The 21,123-nt window shown below is 40.9% G+C and overlaps 2 protein-coding genes across 2 annotated transcripts in view; one reads left to right on the top strand and one right to left on the bottom strand.

Annotated features, from left to right (window-relative positions):
* The window catches only part of frmpd2 (FERM and PDZ domain containing 2), a gene marked incomplete at its 3' end in the record, with an annotated part of 38,638 nt that extends 33,020 nt beyond the window's left edge, over positions 1–5,618 (bottom strand). The window contains exons 1-5 of the mRNA XM_080021902.1: positions 5,481–5,618; positions 2,518–2,645; positions 1,735–1,892; positions 1,135–1,200; positions 812–991 (exon numbers count right to left, since the gene is read on the bottom strand). Coding sequence (XP_079878028.1) covers positions 812–991; positions 1,135–1,200; positions 1,735–1,892; positions 2,518–2,644 — 531 coding nt within the window. The 5' untranslated portion in view covers position 2,645; positions 5,481–5,618. The remainder of the gene's footprint in view (positions 1–811; positions 992–1,134; positions 1,201–1,734; positions 1,893–2,517; positions 2,646–5,480) is intronic.
* A 2,718-nt stretch (positions 5,619–8,336) lies between these two features.
* The window catches only part of mapk8b (mitogen-activated protein kinase 8b), a 51,129-nt gene continuing 38,342 nt past the window's right edge, over positions 8,337–21,123 (top strand). The window contains exon 1 of the mRNA XM_080021375.1: positions 8,337–8,569. The gene's annotated coding sequence lies outside the window, so the exon portion shown is untranslated. The remainder of the gene's footprint in view (positions 8,570–21,123) is intronic.

Here is a 21,123-nt window from a genome sequence, read left to right as displayed (position 1 = left end):
CTCCCTTTTAAATAGTTTAGATGTATATGTTTATGTGTAATGGTTTTTGATTGCATGAGGAATTTTAACGATTAATATGACGGTATATTGTATCCTCCTCTGGTGGTAGTCAAAAAAAACATGAAAATCAATACTGTTAAAACTCTATATACTATAAACTTGATTTCTAATTTTAGATTTCACAATTTTGCTGTTCTGTTTGATGACACTGCTTGAAAATTGATAATGAACAACCATCATTTGTTAGTAAAACATGATTTTGAGTTTGCACTCTTCAATATCTTAAATTCACCTTTATGTGCAATGAGAAAACAGGCAACTTCACTTCAAAGAAAATGGTTTACTGTTGTTGTTGTTGTTATTGTTGTTTTTGTTGTTGTTGCCCCCCCTCCCTCAGGAAAGCATCCATAAAGGTTTTCTGCCCACTATTTCTAGTGACAAGGATGAACAGGACTAGGAATGAGTACATTAGAGGGACAGCTCAGGTTGGACAGTTTGGTGGGAAAGTGAGAGAGGCCAGATTGAGATGGTTTGGACACGTGTGTAGGAGAGATGAGAGTTACATTGGGAGAAGGATGCTGAGGATGGAGCTGCCAGGCAAGAGGAAAAGAGGAAGGCCAAAAGAAGGTTTATGGATGTGGTGAGGGAGGACATGCAGGCGGTTGGTGTAAGGGAGGAATATGTGCAGAGCAGAAGATATTGGAGGCAGATTCTGTGGCGACCCCTAACGGGAGCAGCCGAAAGAAAAAGAAGAAGACTTCTTTGCAAAACACCGTCTATTGAGTGGTCTATTGAACGACTGATGACTCACCGAGTCCCTGAAGACGTCCTCTACTAGCTGTCTGACAAGCCTCTCAGGAGGGGGCAGCAGAGAGTCCTTGTGGTGCACCTCACAGGTCTCCAGTACAGTCAGAAGGTCAGAACGTCTCAGCACCACGTCCTCACACATGCTCAGTAGCAAGGTGTCCAGCTCGCTTGTTAGCTGGACAGGCTGCCAGGGAAAACAGCATTTGGGCATGACAGAGATAGATAGATAGATAGATAGATAGATAGATAGATAGATAGAAGGCTAAGACAATTTCATTGTCACATAAAAAAAATGCACACAGAATGGAGAACAGTGGAATAAGGTACCTGGTTTGGAGGTAGCTGGTAATCAACACACCAATAGAGCGTCATCCCAAGGGAATACACAACCATCTGAATAAAAAAAAGAAATCATAATCTTAAATCTCTATAATCTACGTGATTTGCAAGGCTGCACAATCCATATTTATAGAAAACAAAAACGGACAAGGGAATTAAGATCTTTTCCGTGGAACTGTACAACTTAAGAATAAACTTCTCCATTATAAAAAGTTGTTTAGGGCCGGGCAATATTGACCAAATTAAATATCACAATGTTTTCTGACGAATACCTCAATATCGATGACTATTGGTGGTTTCATAAGACATTCACACACAAGGATTATTTGGGAAAAAATCATGATTTAATGTGGATATTATAACCAAACAGGTTGAAGCATTGAAAAGAACAGCTTACGGTCTGTGAAATTCAGAAAAACACTGCATTACCTTACTGTAACGCAGCCTTAAAGACAACCGTTAAATAAATTGTGATATTGTGATATTACCAAAATCCCAGACAATATCTAGCCTCATGTGACGATATCGATATTCAAACAACATATCATCCTGCTTGTATAACACTTCCCGGGGTTATGATCTATTGACCTTTTCTGTGGCGATCCTGATAGAGGCGGCGTGTCCATACTGGACCTCCGGGGCTGTGAAGGAGGCCACATCTTCAGACCTGGCGCAGCTCTTGAAGGCCAGACTCCCACTAGCAGACAGCAGCACCGAGCCTGGACTCAACACGCTGCACATTTTACCTGGGCCTGTGCCTGAAGACCAAGTTGAAGTTGAAGTTTCAGATATTGACCCGATGTTATTTTACCTCCAACTTCTGGCAAACTTACTAAACGAACTAAATTGTTAGATCTGATCCTATTTTTTATATATTTGAGGATAACTGTCCACGTCCATGGCATAAAATGAAAAAATTCTCTGTGGGTGCCAGGCCACAAAATAAAAAAATTCTCTGTGGGTGCCACCAGGCCCGGATTAACCCTGCGTATGGCCCCCGAAATGGGGAGGATCCCTGTGTGATTGCCCAATGGAATGCCTGGGTAATCTGGCCCTGAGTGCAACTGTTGGTGTAAACTGATTAGCTTAGCTAATTAGCTCATGTTATCTAATTAGCTTCTCGAGCGGTGTGAAAACCCTCCAACTGATTGCACATGTACTGTAAACAAATTTTAATTGATTATTGATTGATTGATTGATAACCCTTTTTTATGGTTTAAAAACTTTAATATTATCAGAGTTAAAGCAACATATGCCCTTTCTGACATTGCCATTTTTCGGCAGTTGATTAGGGCATTCAGTCGTCGGCGCAATAAAGATTTAGATGTTTTTGGTTTGTGCCACAATGTTTTGAAAAGGGCTTTTAACCACCTTTACCTTTGCTGGAGATCTCCATCAAGGCTTTGGCGCTGGCAAGAAGAAGACACCAGACCTCCTCTTCCTCCAGCGGTGACCCCCGAGCTTCCAGCACCTCTGCCAGGGTCACAAATGTACCCATACTGCTCAGACACACACACACACACACACACACACACACACACACACACACACACGAAAAGTTTGCTGAATTTTTCAATAGAAAAAGAGTCCTTCAGGAGATTCAACCAATAAAACCTTTTTTGAAACAGAGAGAGACAATTTATTTCAACTGTCACTTCTTGCTGTTGATCAATTTTGTGGCAACGTGTCATTATACACAGTCCTTTGTTCTCCTACTGTGTTTTTCACTGGCTCTTCACATTACTATGGCTTTATTGCCTCACTGGTGTTCACTGGTGTTCATGTCAGATAAAGTCATCTGAACTAAACTGAACAGAACGGAACACATCTCAATGGCACTGGACTCGACTAAACTCGACCGGACTGGACCCAAATGGACTGGACTGTATTTGATTAGATTAGATGTACTATACACTACGCTATGCCATAATATACTGTGCTATACTATAGAATAAACTTTTTTTTTATAAAGATATTTTTTTTGACATTTTCATGCTTTATTGGACAGTGAGACAGTGAGATAGAGAGGGGATGACATGCAGCAAACTCTTGCCCATCGAACCCAGGCTGCTGCGGCAAGGACTTAGCCTTGGTGCATGCTACCAGGTGAGCCTGAGCATTTTACTGTACTGTATTACACTAGCCTATACCTATACTATTAAACATTATACTGCACTACACTAGCCTATACCTATACTAATAAACATTATACTACACTACTACACTGTACTGTATTACACTAGCCTATACCTATACTATTAAATATTATACTGCACTACACTCTACTACACTACACTATGTAATACAACACTACACTGTACTGTACCGCACTGTACTACACTACTAAACATTATACTATAGTATATTATTGAATAACTGATTTAAAGGGTTTGTGTTCTGATATCCATGAGATCAGTTGCTCTCTCTCTCTCTCTCTCTCTCTCTCTCTCTTTCAATTCCACCCGTTTTTTTTGAGTGTTAGGTGTTGACCTGTCTTTCACAGTCTGTCCCAGTGCTGTTGTAATTGGCTTTCGGTGAGCCAGGAGGATTTTCTTTCTTTGCCGTGTCAGGCCTCTGGCTTTCATTTTTCACACTGTCGCTCCTCCCAATATGACATAAATCAATCTCAAATAATTAAGATGAGTGGCAGGGACAGAGACCCTTTGCATTTATTTTGACAAACCAAAATTGTGCAAATGAACAAAAATTGCACAAATAACGCAATTTTTTACAAGAGCAAAAAAAACCCCCAAAAAAACAAAAAAAAAACCCAAAAGACAAAAAGACTGTTACTTCTAATAAAAGCTACTGAACATTTTTTTTTTGCTCAGGCTACCGCTCCAGTCCTTCACTGAATTCTGGTACATTTATTCAGTGGATTTCTAGTCTCTTAATTTTTTCTCCCACTAGAAGGAGACCAAATCCAGCATATTACCATTGACAAACATGTGAAAAACAGGAGGCAAGATTTATCACGGTAGGACCTAGAATGCAAATACTCACACTGCAACAAAGGTATCAGCCCTGATCTCATGATGGACGTAAACGACTGACCTAATAATATCTGCATGTGTTATCTATCGGTTTTTTCTATGTCAGCTGAATGTAACTGGCCACGCAACACGAAACTGAGTCAAATTCAGTGCCAAGTCTTTTTCCGTCAACACTTTTTCCATTGCGAGTCCTCAAAACAATAAAAAAAAATAGGCTATGTTTAAGTATACATTCCCTTAAGACTTGTGGTCTAACAAATTATTGGCTGAAAGGGGTGTCAAAATAAATATCTGTTTTTTCATTGGTTAACTTCACCCAACCAAATCAGCCATGTGGCTTCTTGACGTGACAGACCTAATCTACCTGTATTGGTGGCCTGGTAGGCAGTGGTGTCGTGAGGAGTGGGCATGTCCTCTGAGGGAGCAGTCGTGGCACATTTTGCGCACATTGTGGTTTTATTTTAGCCGTATTTTATTTTATAGTCTGTGTCTCATCTATGGTTAGACGTCATAAGTATTTGGGGTGACACTTCTGTCCAAGCAACACTTAAGTGGGCGTATTGTAACCGGTCTGTGTTTGATTTATCTCACTCACCAGATGTAGGTTTTTGGTATAAAGCCATGTGGCGACTATTTCAGTTGGCATTTTCCTCCCCTTCCGCTATCTGCGTGTTAGTGAGTTTCACTATTCACGCATGCAGCTACATCAATTTTGCTGGAGCGTTTTGCTCTCTTGCACCTTTTCACACATGCCACGACGGTGGCCCTGACGGACTGTTTTGAGTCGTTTACAAACTTCACCACACTATCGGGAAGCTGGTAGAAGCTGTTTTCTCTAGGACATACCACTCAAATGGCTTCAAGAAAAACTGTGGATTCATATATAGGTTGTTTTTTCTATTCATTGCGTGGAGGAAGCAGATGGAGGATTTGGACACGGTGGTGAAATCGGTCTGTGATAGTGGTGGCTCCCGGTTATTACTCGTATACATTCTTACATATAATCACAGACACAAAATATTTTAGTTTGATATGTTGCACCGTACATGATAATGAGTAGATGGGAGGATATATATATATATATATATATATATATACACACATATATATATATATGTATGTGTGTGTGTGTGTGTGTAATATACACGTATATGTGTATATATAGGTGTTGTCATTCTTCTTCCCCTTCTTCTTCTTCTTCTTCTTCTTCTTCTTATTATTATTATTATTATTATTATTATTATTAATAATAATAATAATAATAATAATAATAATAATAATAATAATAATAATAATAATAATAATAATAATAATTAAAATGGGCCGGTTTATTTCCCCTACCTTATTTCATCCGTTATCGAAAGAAAATCCCTCTTATGTGACTTCGGAATATCCTACAGCACTTTATTCCTTCCTCCTTCGTTGCGCATCTCCTTCCATTTCACCGGCCTCCCGACCCTCCGAGTCACGACGGCTTTTCGTCGGCGACATCACCCCGCGCTCATGTCAGTGTGCGCTAACCCGCTGTCATGATATCAACTGTCAGCGCCATCGTTTCTCCGGCGGCTCCTGGGTGTTAATAATGGCGCGCCCCCCCCCACACACACACACACACCCTATTTTAAGACGGGGGAACAGTAAGACCTTAATTGGATTTCTGTGGCGGGGTTGACGGCAGATGGGGCGGCAAAACCACCCAACCCGCCCACCATCTAGGCTTGCGCTGTGGTATAATCGAACTCTTTTTTTGGACTTAAATTAACGTGCATAAAGGGCTGAAAACAATTAGAAATAATTGATTTCCCCAGCTTCCGAAATGCTGGTTTTACTAGACAGCAATATAAACAAAACAAAACAAAAAATATATAAATAAAATGAAGATTTATCGAAAAAACACATCGAGGGACACGAATAATTATTATTGGCAATAATAATGATAAATATACCTGTAGGCAGCGAGGTCCGGGCTAGTCGGTGTGACGTGTGGAGTAACGACGTTTAAGGCCTATGTTTGCAATGCTCTAGGTGACATATAACCAAATAAATTGTGTGTAACGGAATACACACGTAAGGTGATACTTTTTAACAAATCTCATGTTGGTGCAATGTCATTTGGGGGTTTTTTTTAAGAGGAGAGTGGCTGAAAGTATCTGGAACACGGCAAATGCAGTATGCACGGACATGATTGGGGCCTCGTTAGAAATGGGACATTCCAGATGTCTTGTCATTCGAATTTGGTCAATATTGATGTACATTTGGAGTAGAAACTAGTAAAAAAACTGTTGTAATTTTACCGGAAGTAAAAGAACGTTGGCGCGATTTGATTAGTTTGAGGAGTGGGGCACTTTGTGACATCATCATCCGAAGTTAGTCATTGGCATCCCACCACTTGCGCCTTGCCCACTGCATAGCAGCTGCTACACGTAGACAGAAAACTTGTGTTGATGCTGCGTTTAATGGAAACTCGGAAAACTGCAACTAATGCTGGGTTTTATAAAACCCTGAAATCTATAATCGGTCACAGAAGGCATAGGAAATTCAAAGAACCTTTGGAGGAACTTTTCCTTTCATTTTTGTCTGAACTGCATGATCCAGGAATGATTGTAATTGCTGAAACACCATTGTTGATAGACATTTAAACCAAACCACACAAGAGGAATATTCAGTGACATAAGTGATTGGTAATTGGTCCAGACGTAAGTGATTGGAAAAAAACATGAGAAATAAGGTACTTCATTTAAAGTAAAGACGTCTTTATTTATACAATATTTATTTCCAAAACATTAAATCTACATAAGAACAGTGTCCCTTCACCCTGACCTTGCAGTGGACACGGTGGACTCGGAGCATCCCTCAATCATGACAGGTTTTCCTTAGTGCGACCCTACTAAGTTGCATTGCCAGTCAGTAAAGGAGTGGAGAGAACATCCATCGTTAGAGGTTAATTACACTCGTGTTAAAGAAAAGACCAAACAAATTTCAGAAAACCTTGAATAAAGTTATGGAACAACAAGGGAAAAAAAACTATGCAGTGTTCAATGTCAACTCAGAAAATTGTAATTTGTGCTAAGTTACACAGAACCTTTGCAGAAATGTATTACGTACCTAACACAACTATATTGGACCCAGTGTATTGCTGCCTGCAGCTATATTTAATTATATAATGACATAAAAATACATGCCAGTCTGAATACTTCAGAACAATTCATATATTTTTTACTATAGGCTCACTGAAGAGTAAGAAAAAGAAGAAGAAGAAATTAACATGATAACATTAGAACCATAGATCTCCATTTTAAAGTGGTAATCCATAAAATCATCTGTGTTGGGTAAATTACCCTACAAATCTCAGAATTGTAATTTGTGACTTTTCAACCCATCTTTTAAAACATCCTATTTCACCCCTGTCCGTGTTCTAACATGGTAACTTTCCTTTATTGAAAGTATGCTTACTTCTGATTGATTGGTTTTGTGTTTTTCTTGATCACCTTGAGGTGGTGGGGACATTAGGTTGTTTTTTGTTGTTGTGAATTTTCATCAATATCAGTGTTCTTGCGCCTCCCATGACCTTTAAATTATTTCCGGGAAAGGCGGACGCCACCACAGAGATTACATATGTTGGAGCGCAAATGTACACGCAAATACATTGAATGGCTGTTCCTCATAAAGTGCCAGTAAAAAAATATGTCAAATATGAGAAAAAATATATAATATGTTTTTTTTTCATATATATTTTATCATATTATATATTTATATTTTTTATATAACATATATTTTTCTTCAACGCTGCTCAGTAGATAGCATGGTCAGCTGTACATTTTTTACATTTTTAGTGAATTAATCATGCGTTCCTCCACGGGGATAAATTATATATATTTTTTTTAATGAATTAATGAATCATTAAAAAAAAAAGATTCAAAGATGTTTCTTTTGTTTGAAGAGATCTACCACTTGTCGTGGTCCGCTAGAGGACGTCACGTCGCCATCGAAAAGGAAGAAGCATCGAGGAAGGAGCACGAACACCACCCACTTCCCTCCGCTGGTGGCGGTAATGCTCTGCGAAACCATGTGAGCCACAGGAAAAACAACAGAGAAAAAGAGGAAGGAGGAGGCTGTCGACGTCGGTATGAAACGGCAGAAACCGCCCGTGTCGCGGAAGCGCGCAGATTAGCCTGCGCTGTGGATGTAGTGGTTGTTGTTGCGCTTCTCCGGGCTCGTTAAGGCTTCACCGGGTCGAACTGATCGTCGCGTCCACAGCAACCAAAACAACAAATGCGGCGGATTGATTGATTGATTGAATGATTAATTTATTTATCGAATTATTTATTCATCTTTTAACCTCACCGGAAACACTGTAAGGGACTGAGGGGAGGGGGCACTGCGGCTGGACGGACTCCGGTGGAACCACCTCCGCCATTCCACCATAGAGGGTGAGAGCGATGTTATGACTATTACTCTTTAGTAAATAAAAATAAATAGGACGTGTCACCGTTGACTAGTATCGGCCATATATAGGTGTAATTTAGTTAATTTCCCACGACAGGGCGGACTACTTCGGCCTAAGTGACCGTAAAAAAAAAAAGGCAGCCGGAGTGTGGCTGCTGTAATCCATGATTCAACATTTATTTCTCGTCACATGTAGTGATACGTGTCCAAGATAAAATAAAATGAGGATCTAAATCAGAAAAAAAATAAATGTATGTTGTTGAATATTTGCACAAAGAAATATGTAGGTAAAAATATATGCAAAAAAAAAAAATCCACCATCAAATATTTTTGTATGTCCAGTGTCCATGTTTATAACACAGGGCTGCACTTATGCAACCCTTTTCCACCCCCTCTTCAGCAAGCTCTCCACAGCATTGGAAATGTACCATCTTTTGCAGACTGTAAAAAGTGAGTGGTGGGTGGGTGATGGTTTATATTGTTAGAGATCATCAGATCACCATTAAAAAAAAAAGATGGATGGATGGATGGGGCGGATTACAGTTATGTGCTGGTTTCGTCCGCTAACTGTGTTTCGGTGTGTTAATGTGACACGGTGTGAAGCAGGTGTCTTGTCGTGATGTGAATAATAGCTGATTCCTGTCTGACTTGACGTCATCCATGCACTCCAGCGCATCTGTGGTGGTGTTGATGATGATATTCATGATGACAATGTGAATCTCTATCATTCACAGTATGGTTGCACATGTGTTTGTTTGCATTTTGCCAGCTTTTCTTTGAAATGTAGAATGACCATCTTTATCTGTGGAGTAGCCCATGTGAGTATCTAATAGGATTGTTCATAGCCCTGCCCGGAATGATTTATTAATCAAATCAAATATCATTACCTCATGAATTGTGATTGTGTGAAATCACTATGTCTATCATTTACATACATACCTGAGCGGGTGGTGAAGATCATTTTTCATATTTAGATTGTGTATTGTGTGCATATGAAAGATGTGTCTGTGTTTGTGTGTATTTAGGTATGCTTGTGTGCCCTTGTTTGCAGGCAGACTAAAATATTATCTCCCAGAGATGTGTTGCATTGGCATTTGGCAGCACTTCTCCCACACCATGTCGCATATTGCTGGCGCCACTTTGTGATGCATCTGGCTTTGCAGGGTTTTCTAAACAACAGGCCAAGAAGAACGCTAAGGTCACCCCACAGGTCCAATTGCTCTCTCTCTCCGGCTGCACCAAAACCTGAAGGTGATCAGGAAAGATTCGACCTTGAGTATGTTGTATGAATACTGCACCACAGATCTACTAACAATCAATGCATAAAGAACAAAGATCTGCTTTAGCATTGTCAGGGTTAAGTTTCCTTTCCCAGCAGGCCTCAGTGAAAAGAAAATGTCGGCAACATCCTTTGCTGGTGGGACTGTCAACACTGGTCATTCATAGCTTGTTGGCCTGAAGAGCCTAAATAAAATGATGGCATAGCTAGGGTTCAAGATATATTTTACTAGGCCTGGTTATCAACATTTTGTCCATTTATGTATCAACTGAACTGCATTCTTAGTATGGAGTGTGGAACCACTCTAAATCTAGGGCCACATTATGTGATTTTCGAAGCCGATTTAAGGATTTTTTTTTTTTTTTACTTCGGTATTGCTGGTATTGTTTGGGAACAGATATTAAAGTCAAGAAATTAGTACTAGTACTACTAGTACATTTTCACAATGATAAGCAGCCATATATTTCATATTGCATAAACCCCACTGAGTTCCCACCGTTGGAATAATCACACAGTATTGTAATTTCAGGGGCATATTCTGTGACCAGTCCCACAATAATCAGTCATTTTGTCATTGGTGCAGCACTCTGTACTTACAACACATGGCATCAAGAGGTAGTAGTCTGTAGATAATTCCTTCCAATTTTACTGTAGCCCCCTTAAACAATTCTTAAGCCAGTGGTTTCATTAGTTATGTTTTTCGTAATGATTTGAAATGCAACATATGCCAAAACCAAGACTGGATTCGTCCTGCCCTAGGACCCGCTGAAAGCTGCCGTAAGGCACAATGTCTGCATGCTGGTGAAAGCTGGGTGAAACACACCCCATAGACGAGGATTGACACCACCTGCTAAATGTAATTTAAAACAGTTCCCCAGACTGTAGAATAGGTCTGCGCAATTTATCATATTAAAACTATGTTCCAGATTTATACCTCTATGCAATCTCATTCCTACAAGACAGGGATTCTTCGATTCAAGACAGTGAGCTCAGCTTCTACCACACTCTTGCTGGATAGTTGTCGTTCAGGAAGAAAGAGGATTTAAGTGACTTTGAACGTTGCATGGTTGTTGTGCCAGACGGGTTGGTGTGAGTATTTCAGAAACCGCTGACCTACTGAGATTTTCACGCACAACCATCTCTGGGGGTTTACAGAGACTGGTCCAAAAATTAGAAATTATCCAGTGAGCGGCAGCTGTGTGGATGCCTTGTTGATGTCAGAGGTCAGAGGAGAATGGGCAGACTGGTTCGAGATGATAGAAAGGCAACAGTAACTCAAATAACCACTTGTTACAACCAAGGTATGCAGAATACCATCTCTGAACGCACAACACGTCGAATCTTGAAGCAGATGGGCTACAGCAGCAGAAGACCACACCGGGTGTCACTCCTGCCAGCTAAGAACAGGAAACTGGGGCTACAATTCGCACAGGCTCACCAAAAATGGACAATAGAAGATTGGAAAAACATTGCCTGGTCTGATGAGTCTCGATTTCAGCTGCGACATTCAGATGGTAGGGTCATAGTAGGGTCAGAATTTGACGTAAACAACATCAAAGCATGGATCCATCCTGCCTTTGTATCAAGGGTTCAGGCTGGTGGTGGTGGTGTAATGATTTGGGAGATATTTTCTTGGCACACTTTAGGCCCCTTAGTACCAATTGAGCATGATTTAAATGCCACAGCATACCTGAGTATTGTTGCTGACCATGTCCATCCCTTTAAGAGCACAGTGGACCCATCTTCTGATGGATACTTCCAGCAGGATCATGCACCATGTCACAAAGCTCAAATCATCTCAAACTGGTTTCTTGAACATGACAATGAGTTCACGGTACTCCAATGCCCTCCACAGTCACCAGATTCAATCAAATAGAGCACCTTTGGGATGTGATGGAACGGGAGATTGGCATCATGGATGTGCAGCCAACAAATCTGCAGCAACTGCGTGATGCTATCATGTCGATATTGACCAAAATCTCTGAGGAATGTTTTCAACATCTTGTTGAATCTATGCCATGAAGAATTAAGGCAGTTCTGAGGGGAAAAGATGGTCCAATCTCAATCGGATTCAGGTCAGGACTTTGACTAGGCCACTCCAAAGTCTTAATTTTGTTGTTCTTAAGCCACACCAGCAAGTCCAAGGTGGACTTGCTGGTGTGTTTTGGATCATTGTTCTGCTGCAGAACCCAAGTGCGCTTCAGCTTGAGGCCAGGAACAGATGGCCGGACATTCTACTTCAGGATTTTTTGGTAGACAGCAGAATTCATGGTTTCATTTACCACAGCGAGTCTTCCAGGTCCTGAAGCAGCAAAACAGCCCCAGACCATCACACTACCACCACCACCATATTTTACTGTTGGTATGATGTTCCTTTTCTGAAATGCAGTGTTACTTTTACACCAGATGTAATGGGACACACACACTTTCCAAAAAGTTCAACTTTTGTCTCGTCAGTCCATAGAGTATTTTCCCAAAAGTCTTGGGGATCATCAAGATGTTTTCTGGCAAAACTGAGACGAGCCTTTATGTTCTTTTTGCTCAGCAGTGGTTTTCGTCTTGGAACTCTGCCACGCAGGCCATTTTTTTCCCCAGTCTCTTTCTTATGGTGGAGTCATGAACGCTGACCTTAAGGCAAGTGAGGCCTGCAGTTCTTTGGATGTTGTTGTGGGGTCTTTTGTGACCTTTGGATGAGTTGTCACTGCGCTCTTGGGGTAATTTTGGTTGGCTGGCCACTCCTGGGAAGGTTCACCACTGTTCCTTGTTTTCGCCATTTGTGGATAATGGCTCTCACTGTGGTTCGCTGGAGTCCCAAAGCTTTAGAAATGGCTTTGAACCAATGGGGTTTGAGCTTTACTCAGGGGCCCATTGTATTTGTACTCAATTTTCACTGTTTTCATCTTGTCCGTCCACTAAAATCTTTTTCTGGCCTCAGTGACGAGCGGAGCAACTGAAAGTTTTTTTTTTCTCCAGAACATAGGATAGACGACAGTCAATGATGATAACTAAACAATGAATACAGGTTCTCCTTACTTATCGACAGTTCCGTTCCTGCGACCAGGTCGTTAAGCGAATTGGTCAATAAGCGAGGACCCGTCCCCTTATCGTTATTTCAGTCTTGGAGATTGTGAACACTAGTGTAGTGAATACTGACAGACTGCAGGAGCTAGACTGAGAACGGAAATGCGCAATGAGATGCTTGACACTAAGACGCCCTGTAGCGTACAATACAGACTGGTTGGAGAGCTGGTCGTAAGTCGGAACGGTCGTTCAACAGGTAGGTCTTTAAATAAGGAGTACCTGTATTGTGATTATATTTCATATCCTGCTTTAACTTTCACCAGCAAGAAAAATGAAATACAAAAAGTATATATTTTATTTTATTATTTGCAGTGATGACGGGAATGAGCTCAACCCTGTGGTAATCATCACAGCCCTAGTTGCGCGTGTCGCCGTTTGTTTTTTATTTATTTATGTTTTACTTATTTATTTATTATTTTTTAACTGATAGTATTAATCAATCAAAATTCCTATTGTCGTTTGATGGTTATACGGTTAATTATTAACATCCTTAATACTTACATATCCCTCGTCTGCAGTTTTGTCATGGACAGTTGGTGCTAGTCTCTGCAGTCAACAACAGAGCACTTCCATGCTTAGCTCTTAGCTTCAATGCTAGCGGGTCCGGTGGCGCTCCAGCCGTGGGTGGAGTTACTCTCAGATGTAGGGGGGTTGTAATTCTACTGAAGCCCTGAATGACGTAGATAAGGGTTGCAAATCTGAACGGCTTATTTCACCACGTTTTCTGAAATTGACAGCTCACAGTGATTGGGTTGTCTTATTTCACAGTTTGTAGTTTGTGTCCATCAGAGACCCAAATGTATGTGCACAAGCACAGAAAAAGTGAGTTTTTCATAACAGGTCCCCCCTTAAGTAGGCAGTATACTGTAAAGAAATTCCCAGAAGACTGTCAGGAAAACGCAACGTGAATTGTATTCATAACAATGGAATGAACCGGAAAAAAAAGTTCAACTCTATTCATGTAGTGCCTGTTTAAAAGAAAATAAATATGACTTAAGTAGATTATTTTTACCATATACTAGCAGGGTTGGTCACTCTGCACAGCAGGAGGTCAGTATAGCCGTCTGACATAGCCAAAACATGATCAGAGATCAAAATTCAATACAACATACCGGCCTATTTTGTGAACAGCAGCAAAAATTATCTGGTGTCAATGAATGTTCCTTTTACATCACAGTTTTTAAAAGTTTAAAAACTCACAAAAATGAGGTGTAAACAATGGAAATTGTTTATTATTTGCCGTTATTATAAGTCTATTTACTTAATTGAGATCCAGTGCTGCTCTTCTATTGCCGACTTGTCAGTTTCAATGTTGTGGTAATATATTAACAATGGTAGTAATGGTGGTAATAATGCTTTCATCAAATCAAGTCATCAAACAGCATTTTCTTTACATACATTTTCCTTGCATATTTTGCAAACTACATTGTATAGAGCCAAAATACTGTCACACAGTGCTTGATGGGTGGGTGGTTCAGAGATTATGATCAAAGAGTTTGTAAAGAACCTTGTTTACTGAGAGGGCAATAGTGCATGTAATGGGTTAATATTAAGAGAATTAAGAATCTTTATTTGTCACATGACCACACTACAACATATGCATATATATATAGATATCTATACACACACACGTTTTTTTGGCGTGGTGGCCAGTGAAATGTGGCCTCTGCATTTAACCCATCCTGGCTTGTCCTTCCTCCGAGGAACCAAGTGTCCATCGCTGGTCAGACGATGGTGATGTGTGAATCCAACCCAGGACCTTCTTGCTGTGAGGCAGCAGTGCAATGCACTGGGCCACCGTGCCACAAAAAAAACAACTGCACTACTTCAACCTACTAGCTACCTACTAACTGCTTCAAAAATGCTGCTGCGCGCCAATTTTGAATTCAAACAGAACATAACGGTTCGAGTTCAAATTTAAATTCATCGTTAAAGCAACACTTTATCTTTTTTTTTTTTTTTTTTACCTTAAAATAACAGCTTCAAAATAATTTTGATGGTACACTGACTTGTAATATGGAGGATGGAACCTCTTTCATTCCCACCCACACCTCCCCAACGCCTGTTCTTGCACAATGTAACTTCTGTGTTCGGGTACGAAACCGTGGGAAAAGTCTTACGCTTTACGGCACCATGTCACTTCCTTGATGTTTGGCTCATATATATATATATATATATATATATATATATATATATATATATATATATATATATATATATATATATATATAAAGCTTTCGGGTGAAATTTCAGGATGAACCTAAAATGCACTATAACCTTTACGGGTGAACTTAATTTGACCTTCTCTAAACTTTTGAATGCACATGTCCAACTGTTCAATGTTTCAGTACTTGTTGCACAACTTGCTGTTCTCTAACAAGGAGCTGAACGGCAAAATGCACAACAGGTGTTTGATCCATGAATCGACCAATACATTTCCTGGTTCAATTAGAATTGGTATTTAAACAGTCCTCTTCGTCATGCTGTTCACGTTTTGACATCATGAGACCAAGACAACACCTAACAATCGATCAACAGTACCTCGCCATTGTGAGGCTTCAAACAGGATGTTCTCAGAGGGAAGTGGCCACTGAGCTTAGAGTGTCACAGAGTGTCATCAGCAGCTTGCAACAGAGATACAGAGAGACTGGAAGAGTCACAGAAAGGCATAGAAGTGGACGTCCTTTGGCCACATCCCACACTGATGAGCGCTTCATTGTGAACAGTGCCCTGCGGAACCGGATGATGAATGCCACCCAACTCCAGGCACATTTAAGGGAGATGAAAGGCACCCAAGTGTCACGTCAGACCATTCGAAACCATTTACATCAGCGTGGTCTGCGTGCTAGACGACCTGACCACACCACCAGGAACAGGCATCATCGTCTTGCATGGGCCAGGGAGCATTTACGCTGGATGAGGGACCAGTGGCCTCAGTGCTGTTCTCTGATGAAAGTCGCTTCACGTTGGGCAGAAATGATTGCCGCCAACGATGTTGGAGATGTCAAGGAGAACGCTATGCATCAGCCACTGTTGTCACCAGACGAGCCTTTGGTGGTGGTGGTGTTACAGTGTGGGCAGGTGTGTCTAGTCAATACAGAACTGCCCTACACTTTATGAATGGTACAGTGACAAGCCCATAGTACCTGAATAACATCATTAATCCAGTCATTGTGCCCCTGCATGAACAACACAGGCCTAATTTCATCTTCATGGACGACAATGCTCCAGCTCATTGAGGTCACATCATTAGGGAACGGCTGCTGGAGACTGGGGTACCTCAAATGGACTGGCCTGCATTTTCTCCAGACCTGAATCCCATAGAAAACCTATGGGATCAGCTGAGTCGCCGTGTAGAGGCTCGTAACTCTGTACCCCAGAACCTCAATGACTGTGTGTGTGTGTGTGTGTGTGTGTGTGTGTGTGTGTGTGTGCGCGCTCTCTAACCTAGGTGTACCTTATATTTGCGTTTGTTACATTGAATTTTATTGAAAGGTTACCGATAAGGTTCAAGTGTGTGTGTGTGTGTGTGTGTGTGTGTGTGTGTGTGTGTGTGTGTGTGTGTGTGTGTGTGTGTGTGTGTGTGTGTGTGTGTGTGTGTGTGTGTGTGTGTGTGTGTGTGTATACAGTGGGGCAAAAAGGTATTTAGTCAGCCACGAATTGTGCAAGCTCTCCCACTTAAAAAGTTGAGAGAGGCCTGTAATTTTCATCATAGGTACACTTCGACTATGAGAGACAGAATGGGGGGAAAGAATTCAGGAAATCACATTGTAGGATTTTTAATGAATTAATTGGTAAATTCCTCGGTAAAATAAGTATTTGGTCACCTACAAACAAGCAAGATTACTGGCTTTCACAGACCTGTAACTTTTTCTTTAAGAGGCTCCTCTGTTCTCCACTCGTTACCTATATTAATGGCACCTGTTTGAACTTGTTATCAGTATAAAACACACCTGTCCACAACCTCAAACAGTCACACTCCAAACTCCACTATGGCCAAGACCAAAGAGCTGTCAAAGGACACCAGAAACAAAATTGTAGACCTGCACCAGGCTGAGAAGACTGAATCTGCAATAGGTAAGCAGCTTGTTGTGAAGAAATCAACTGTGGGAGCAATTATTAGAAAATGGACATACAAGACCACTGATAATGTCCCTCGATTTGGGGCTCCATGCAAGATCTCACCCCGTGGGGTCAAAATGATCACAAGAACGGTGAGCAAACATCCCAGAACCACACGGGGGGGCCTAGTGAATGACCTGCAGAGAGCTGGGACCAAAGTAACAAAGGCTACCATCAGTAACACACTACGCCGCCAGGGACTCAAATCCTGCAATGCCAGACGTGTCCCCCTGCTTAAGCCAGTACATGTCCAGGCCCGTCTGAAGTTTGCTAGAGAGCATTTGGATGATCCAGAAGAGGATTGGGAGAATGTCATATGGTCAGATGAAACCAAAATAGAACTTTTTGGTAAAAACTCAACTTGTCGTGTTTGGAGGAGAAAGATAGCTGAGTTGCATCCAAAGAATACCATACCTACTGTGAAGCATCGGGGTGGAAACATCATGCTTTGGGGCTCTTTTTCTGTGTAAAGGAAAGAATGAATGGGGCCATGTATCGTGAGATTTTGAGTGAAAACCTCCTTCCATCAGCAAGGGCATTGAAGATGAAACAAGGCTGGGTCTTTCAGCATGTCAATGATCCCAAACACACAGCCCGGGCAACGAAGGAGTGGCTTCAAGGTCAAGCATTTCAAGGTCCTGGAGTGGCCTAGCCAGTCTCCAGATCTCAACCCCATAGAAAATCTTTGGAGGGGGTTGAAAGTCCATGTTGCCCAGCGACAGCCCCAAAACATCACTGCTCTAGAGGAGATCTGCATGGAGGAATGGGCCAAAATACCAGCAACAGTGTGTGAAAGCCTTGTGAAGACTTACAGAAAACGTTTGACCTCTGTCATTGCAAACAAAGGGTATATAACAAAGTATTGAGATGACATTTTGTTATTGACCAAATACTTATTTTCCACCATAATTTACAATTAATTCTTTAAAAATCAGACAATGATTTTCTGGATTTTTTTTTCTCATTTTGTCTCTCATAGTTGAGGTGTACCTATGATGAAAATAACAGGCCTCTCTCATCTTTTTAAGTGGGAGAACTTGCACAATTGGTGGCTGACTAAATACTTTTTTGCCCCACTGTATATTATATATATGTGTGTGTGTGTGTGTGTGTGTGTGTGTGTGTGTGTGTGTGTGTGTGTGTGTGTTAAAATAAATAAAGGATCAATTATAAACTTACTGGTCAAAATGGCCATGTCAATGACCAGCGATGGACACTTGGTTCCTCGGAGGAAGGACAAGCCAGGATGGGTTAAATGCAGAGGCCACATTTCATTGGCCACAACGCCAAAAAAACGTGTGTGTGTGTGTGTGTGTGTGTGTGGCCGGTAAGATGGGCCCGGCACCCGCATGTCAGGCAGCGCATGCTGGCCCTCACTTTCATTGCGCCACAGTGTGTTTCATCCGCTGACCTGCGCGTGTGAGCCGATCTGCCAGGCTGAGCACATCTGGTACCTAAACCGGTAGAAGGGGGTCCTGTCCCTACCCACGCTGTCTTTCCCTGCGGCTCCGTGGACCGTGCTTGCTAAAGCGGTGAGGTCCAAGGGGTGCTATTACTTAGGTGTACATTAAATTTACGTTTGTAACATTGACTTTTTTTGAAACGTTACCGAAAAGGTTCAAATTTGTTCGATAAAATCATTTATTTTCGGACACCGGACCGAGTTTTACGACAGTGGTAAATGCACTTAGAAAATGTAGGGGCGCCAAGTGCTGCTTTAAATTCAAACATATTGATTGTATAAATATTTGAGACGTTATACTATCTATGTTATTTCACTAACAGTACCTTTATCAATCATTTCGATTTGTTAGGAAGATGATTTACTGTGGTGTCTATGGTTGCAAGCAGTAAACGTGACTGCAATAAAATCCCTGGGGTTAGTTCTATGCCAGACCTACAGTCCGCAGATGTGAGGCTTCAAAGAGTGAAGAGCTGCGAGATCTGTGGATAGCTAGGATCGACAGGCAAAACCTTTAAAGCAAGGTGCCATTATTTTGTATCACATACATATCTTGCATTTTTAATTTAATATCCAGCCTGGTGGAGGAGCTACACAACATTTATTTGCGTACCAAGATCTCACAATAAATGTTGCCTGGCTCAGCAGAAAACAGAGGCCTAATACAAATGGCACCCAACGTAAATTATAAGGGAAGTCACATTCTGATCTCCAACTCTGCAAGCATGAGTAGCTTGCCGAGGATAATATAGCACTTGACTATATTTCGCAATATGCAGTTCTTGTTTCTAGAAGAAAGAGAGATAGGGGTGCTCAATTTGACCCAAGCTGCCTAGCAATTTCACCAGAGTTTTCGTAAGAAAAAATTGGTGCCGGTCAACTTGTCCTGGAAGATTTCAATTTCCCGGACAAACGGGAGAAATTCTGGTCAAATATTATCTGTGTTTATTGAGCTTCAAATCAATTGTTAAGCAGGCTATATAGAGAAAGAAATCATCAAGGCATGTAGATGTATAATAATTTTTATTGAATATTCAAAATAAAATCTGTCAGTCCTGTCAGGTAACGCCATTTTTTAAATAAATAAATAAAAATGATGAGTATTATTAGTGGACAATTAGTAACAGGCGCATCCGCTTCAATTAACAATTCACTGAAATAAAATTTGGATTATAAACAAAATTAATATGACAAGTAGGTCTAAATAAATAATAGTTTGTGGTGTTCTGTCCCTTCAACATATTTTACACAATAATTATTTACCGTCTGCTTTGGGTCAGAACTTAAATGTCCAAAAAAAGCCAAAACTATGGATGTGTAAGTGTCACAACGACACATCGTCTTTCTGCTTCTCCTCAGAGTTCTAGATGCTGCGGCTCTGTCTCCTCTCTGTGTGTGTGTCACTACTGTGTTTACAAGTGCAACCTGTACACAAGGGAGCGGGCGGGGATTAGTTCTATATCGACAAACATGATTGGTCAGAGGTGAACGGTCAGCTTTAGATCGTCCAAACTGATTGACTTCCGTTGCAACTTGCCGAGCGCGGAAATGAGCAGATCCGCGGAATTTATTTGATCTAAATGATCCATCCAGCACTTATTCAAATTGTGCTTTGAAGGCATTATTTTCACCAGACTGGAGAGATTTAAATATTTCGGACTTGAACAGATTTTCCCGGTCCAAAACTGGCAATAACTGGATAACGGAAACGCTGAATTACACGGATTAGCCTCAACATTATAACCACTGACAGGTGAAGTGAATACCATTGCTGATCTCTTTCCATGGCACCTGGCACCTGTCAAGGGGTGGAATACATGTTGAATTAGGCATGCAGGCATAGATCATTTTGGACGTGTGGGATCCTATACATGATGTGAAAATATTTTCCTCCTTAAAAAAAACTCTCTGCCGTCCGCCACTGCGTTATCAAAGAACAAACTCACATTTTTGGTGACAAAATAAGTCTAATAAGTCAAAACTAATTGGGTTAGAGTGTGGACATTCAAATTTGAATGGCTTCAGGACAGGACTGTTAGTCTCATGCATCATTAGTCTCCTAAAAGTAACAATTATTTTACAGATTTTGGTAGTTTTTATTTGTTTGTTTTATTCTTATCTTATTTTTTATGAATAAAACAATTTGAGTGATTATTTTTACATGACTAAATTCATACACGTTTTTTGCACCTTCCATGATAGCTCCTGGATATTCCATGTTGGGTCAGAGGATATTTGGCCCAAATGCCGTGGAAAGGTTTCGGACGCTCATTTTGTTCTCATTACAATGGGACTGAACCTTGTCCAGGAACCTAAGGAATAGAAAGAATTTTTCAATTAAAATCATATGGTACAAGGCATAATGTGTATCAGCGCCAGAGATACAGCGCCAATTCAATGCAGAAAAGCAAACGGCGGCGGCGCTTACTTGCATATGTACTTGAGGAAATTGTAATTAGGTAGAGGTTGAGTTGTGTTGACTTGCTTTCCAAGCTCCTGGATGTCCTGGAGATGACGGACATTTCACATTTATTGCTTTGGAAACGTACAAAGTGCGTACACGTCGATCAAAACAGCTGCATCATGTATACCTC

This window comes from Zeus faber (assembly GCF_960531495.2).
Source record: "Zeus faber genome assembly, chromosome: 20".
Classification (NCBI taxonomy): domain Eukaryota; kingdom Metazoa; phylum Chordata; class Actinopteri; order Zeiformes; family Zeidae; genus Zeus; species Zeus faber.
Note: the sequence above shows the minus strand (reverse complement) of the source record. Positions and strands in the feature narration are given on the sequence as shown.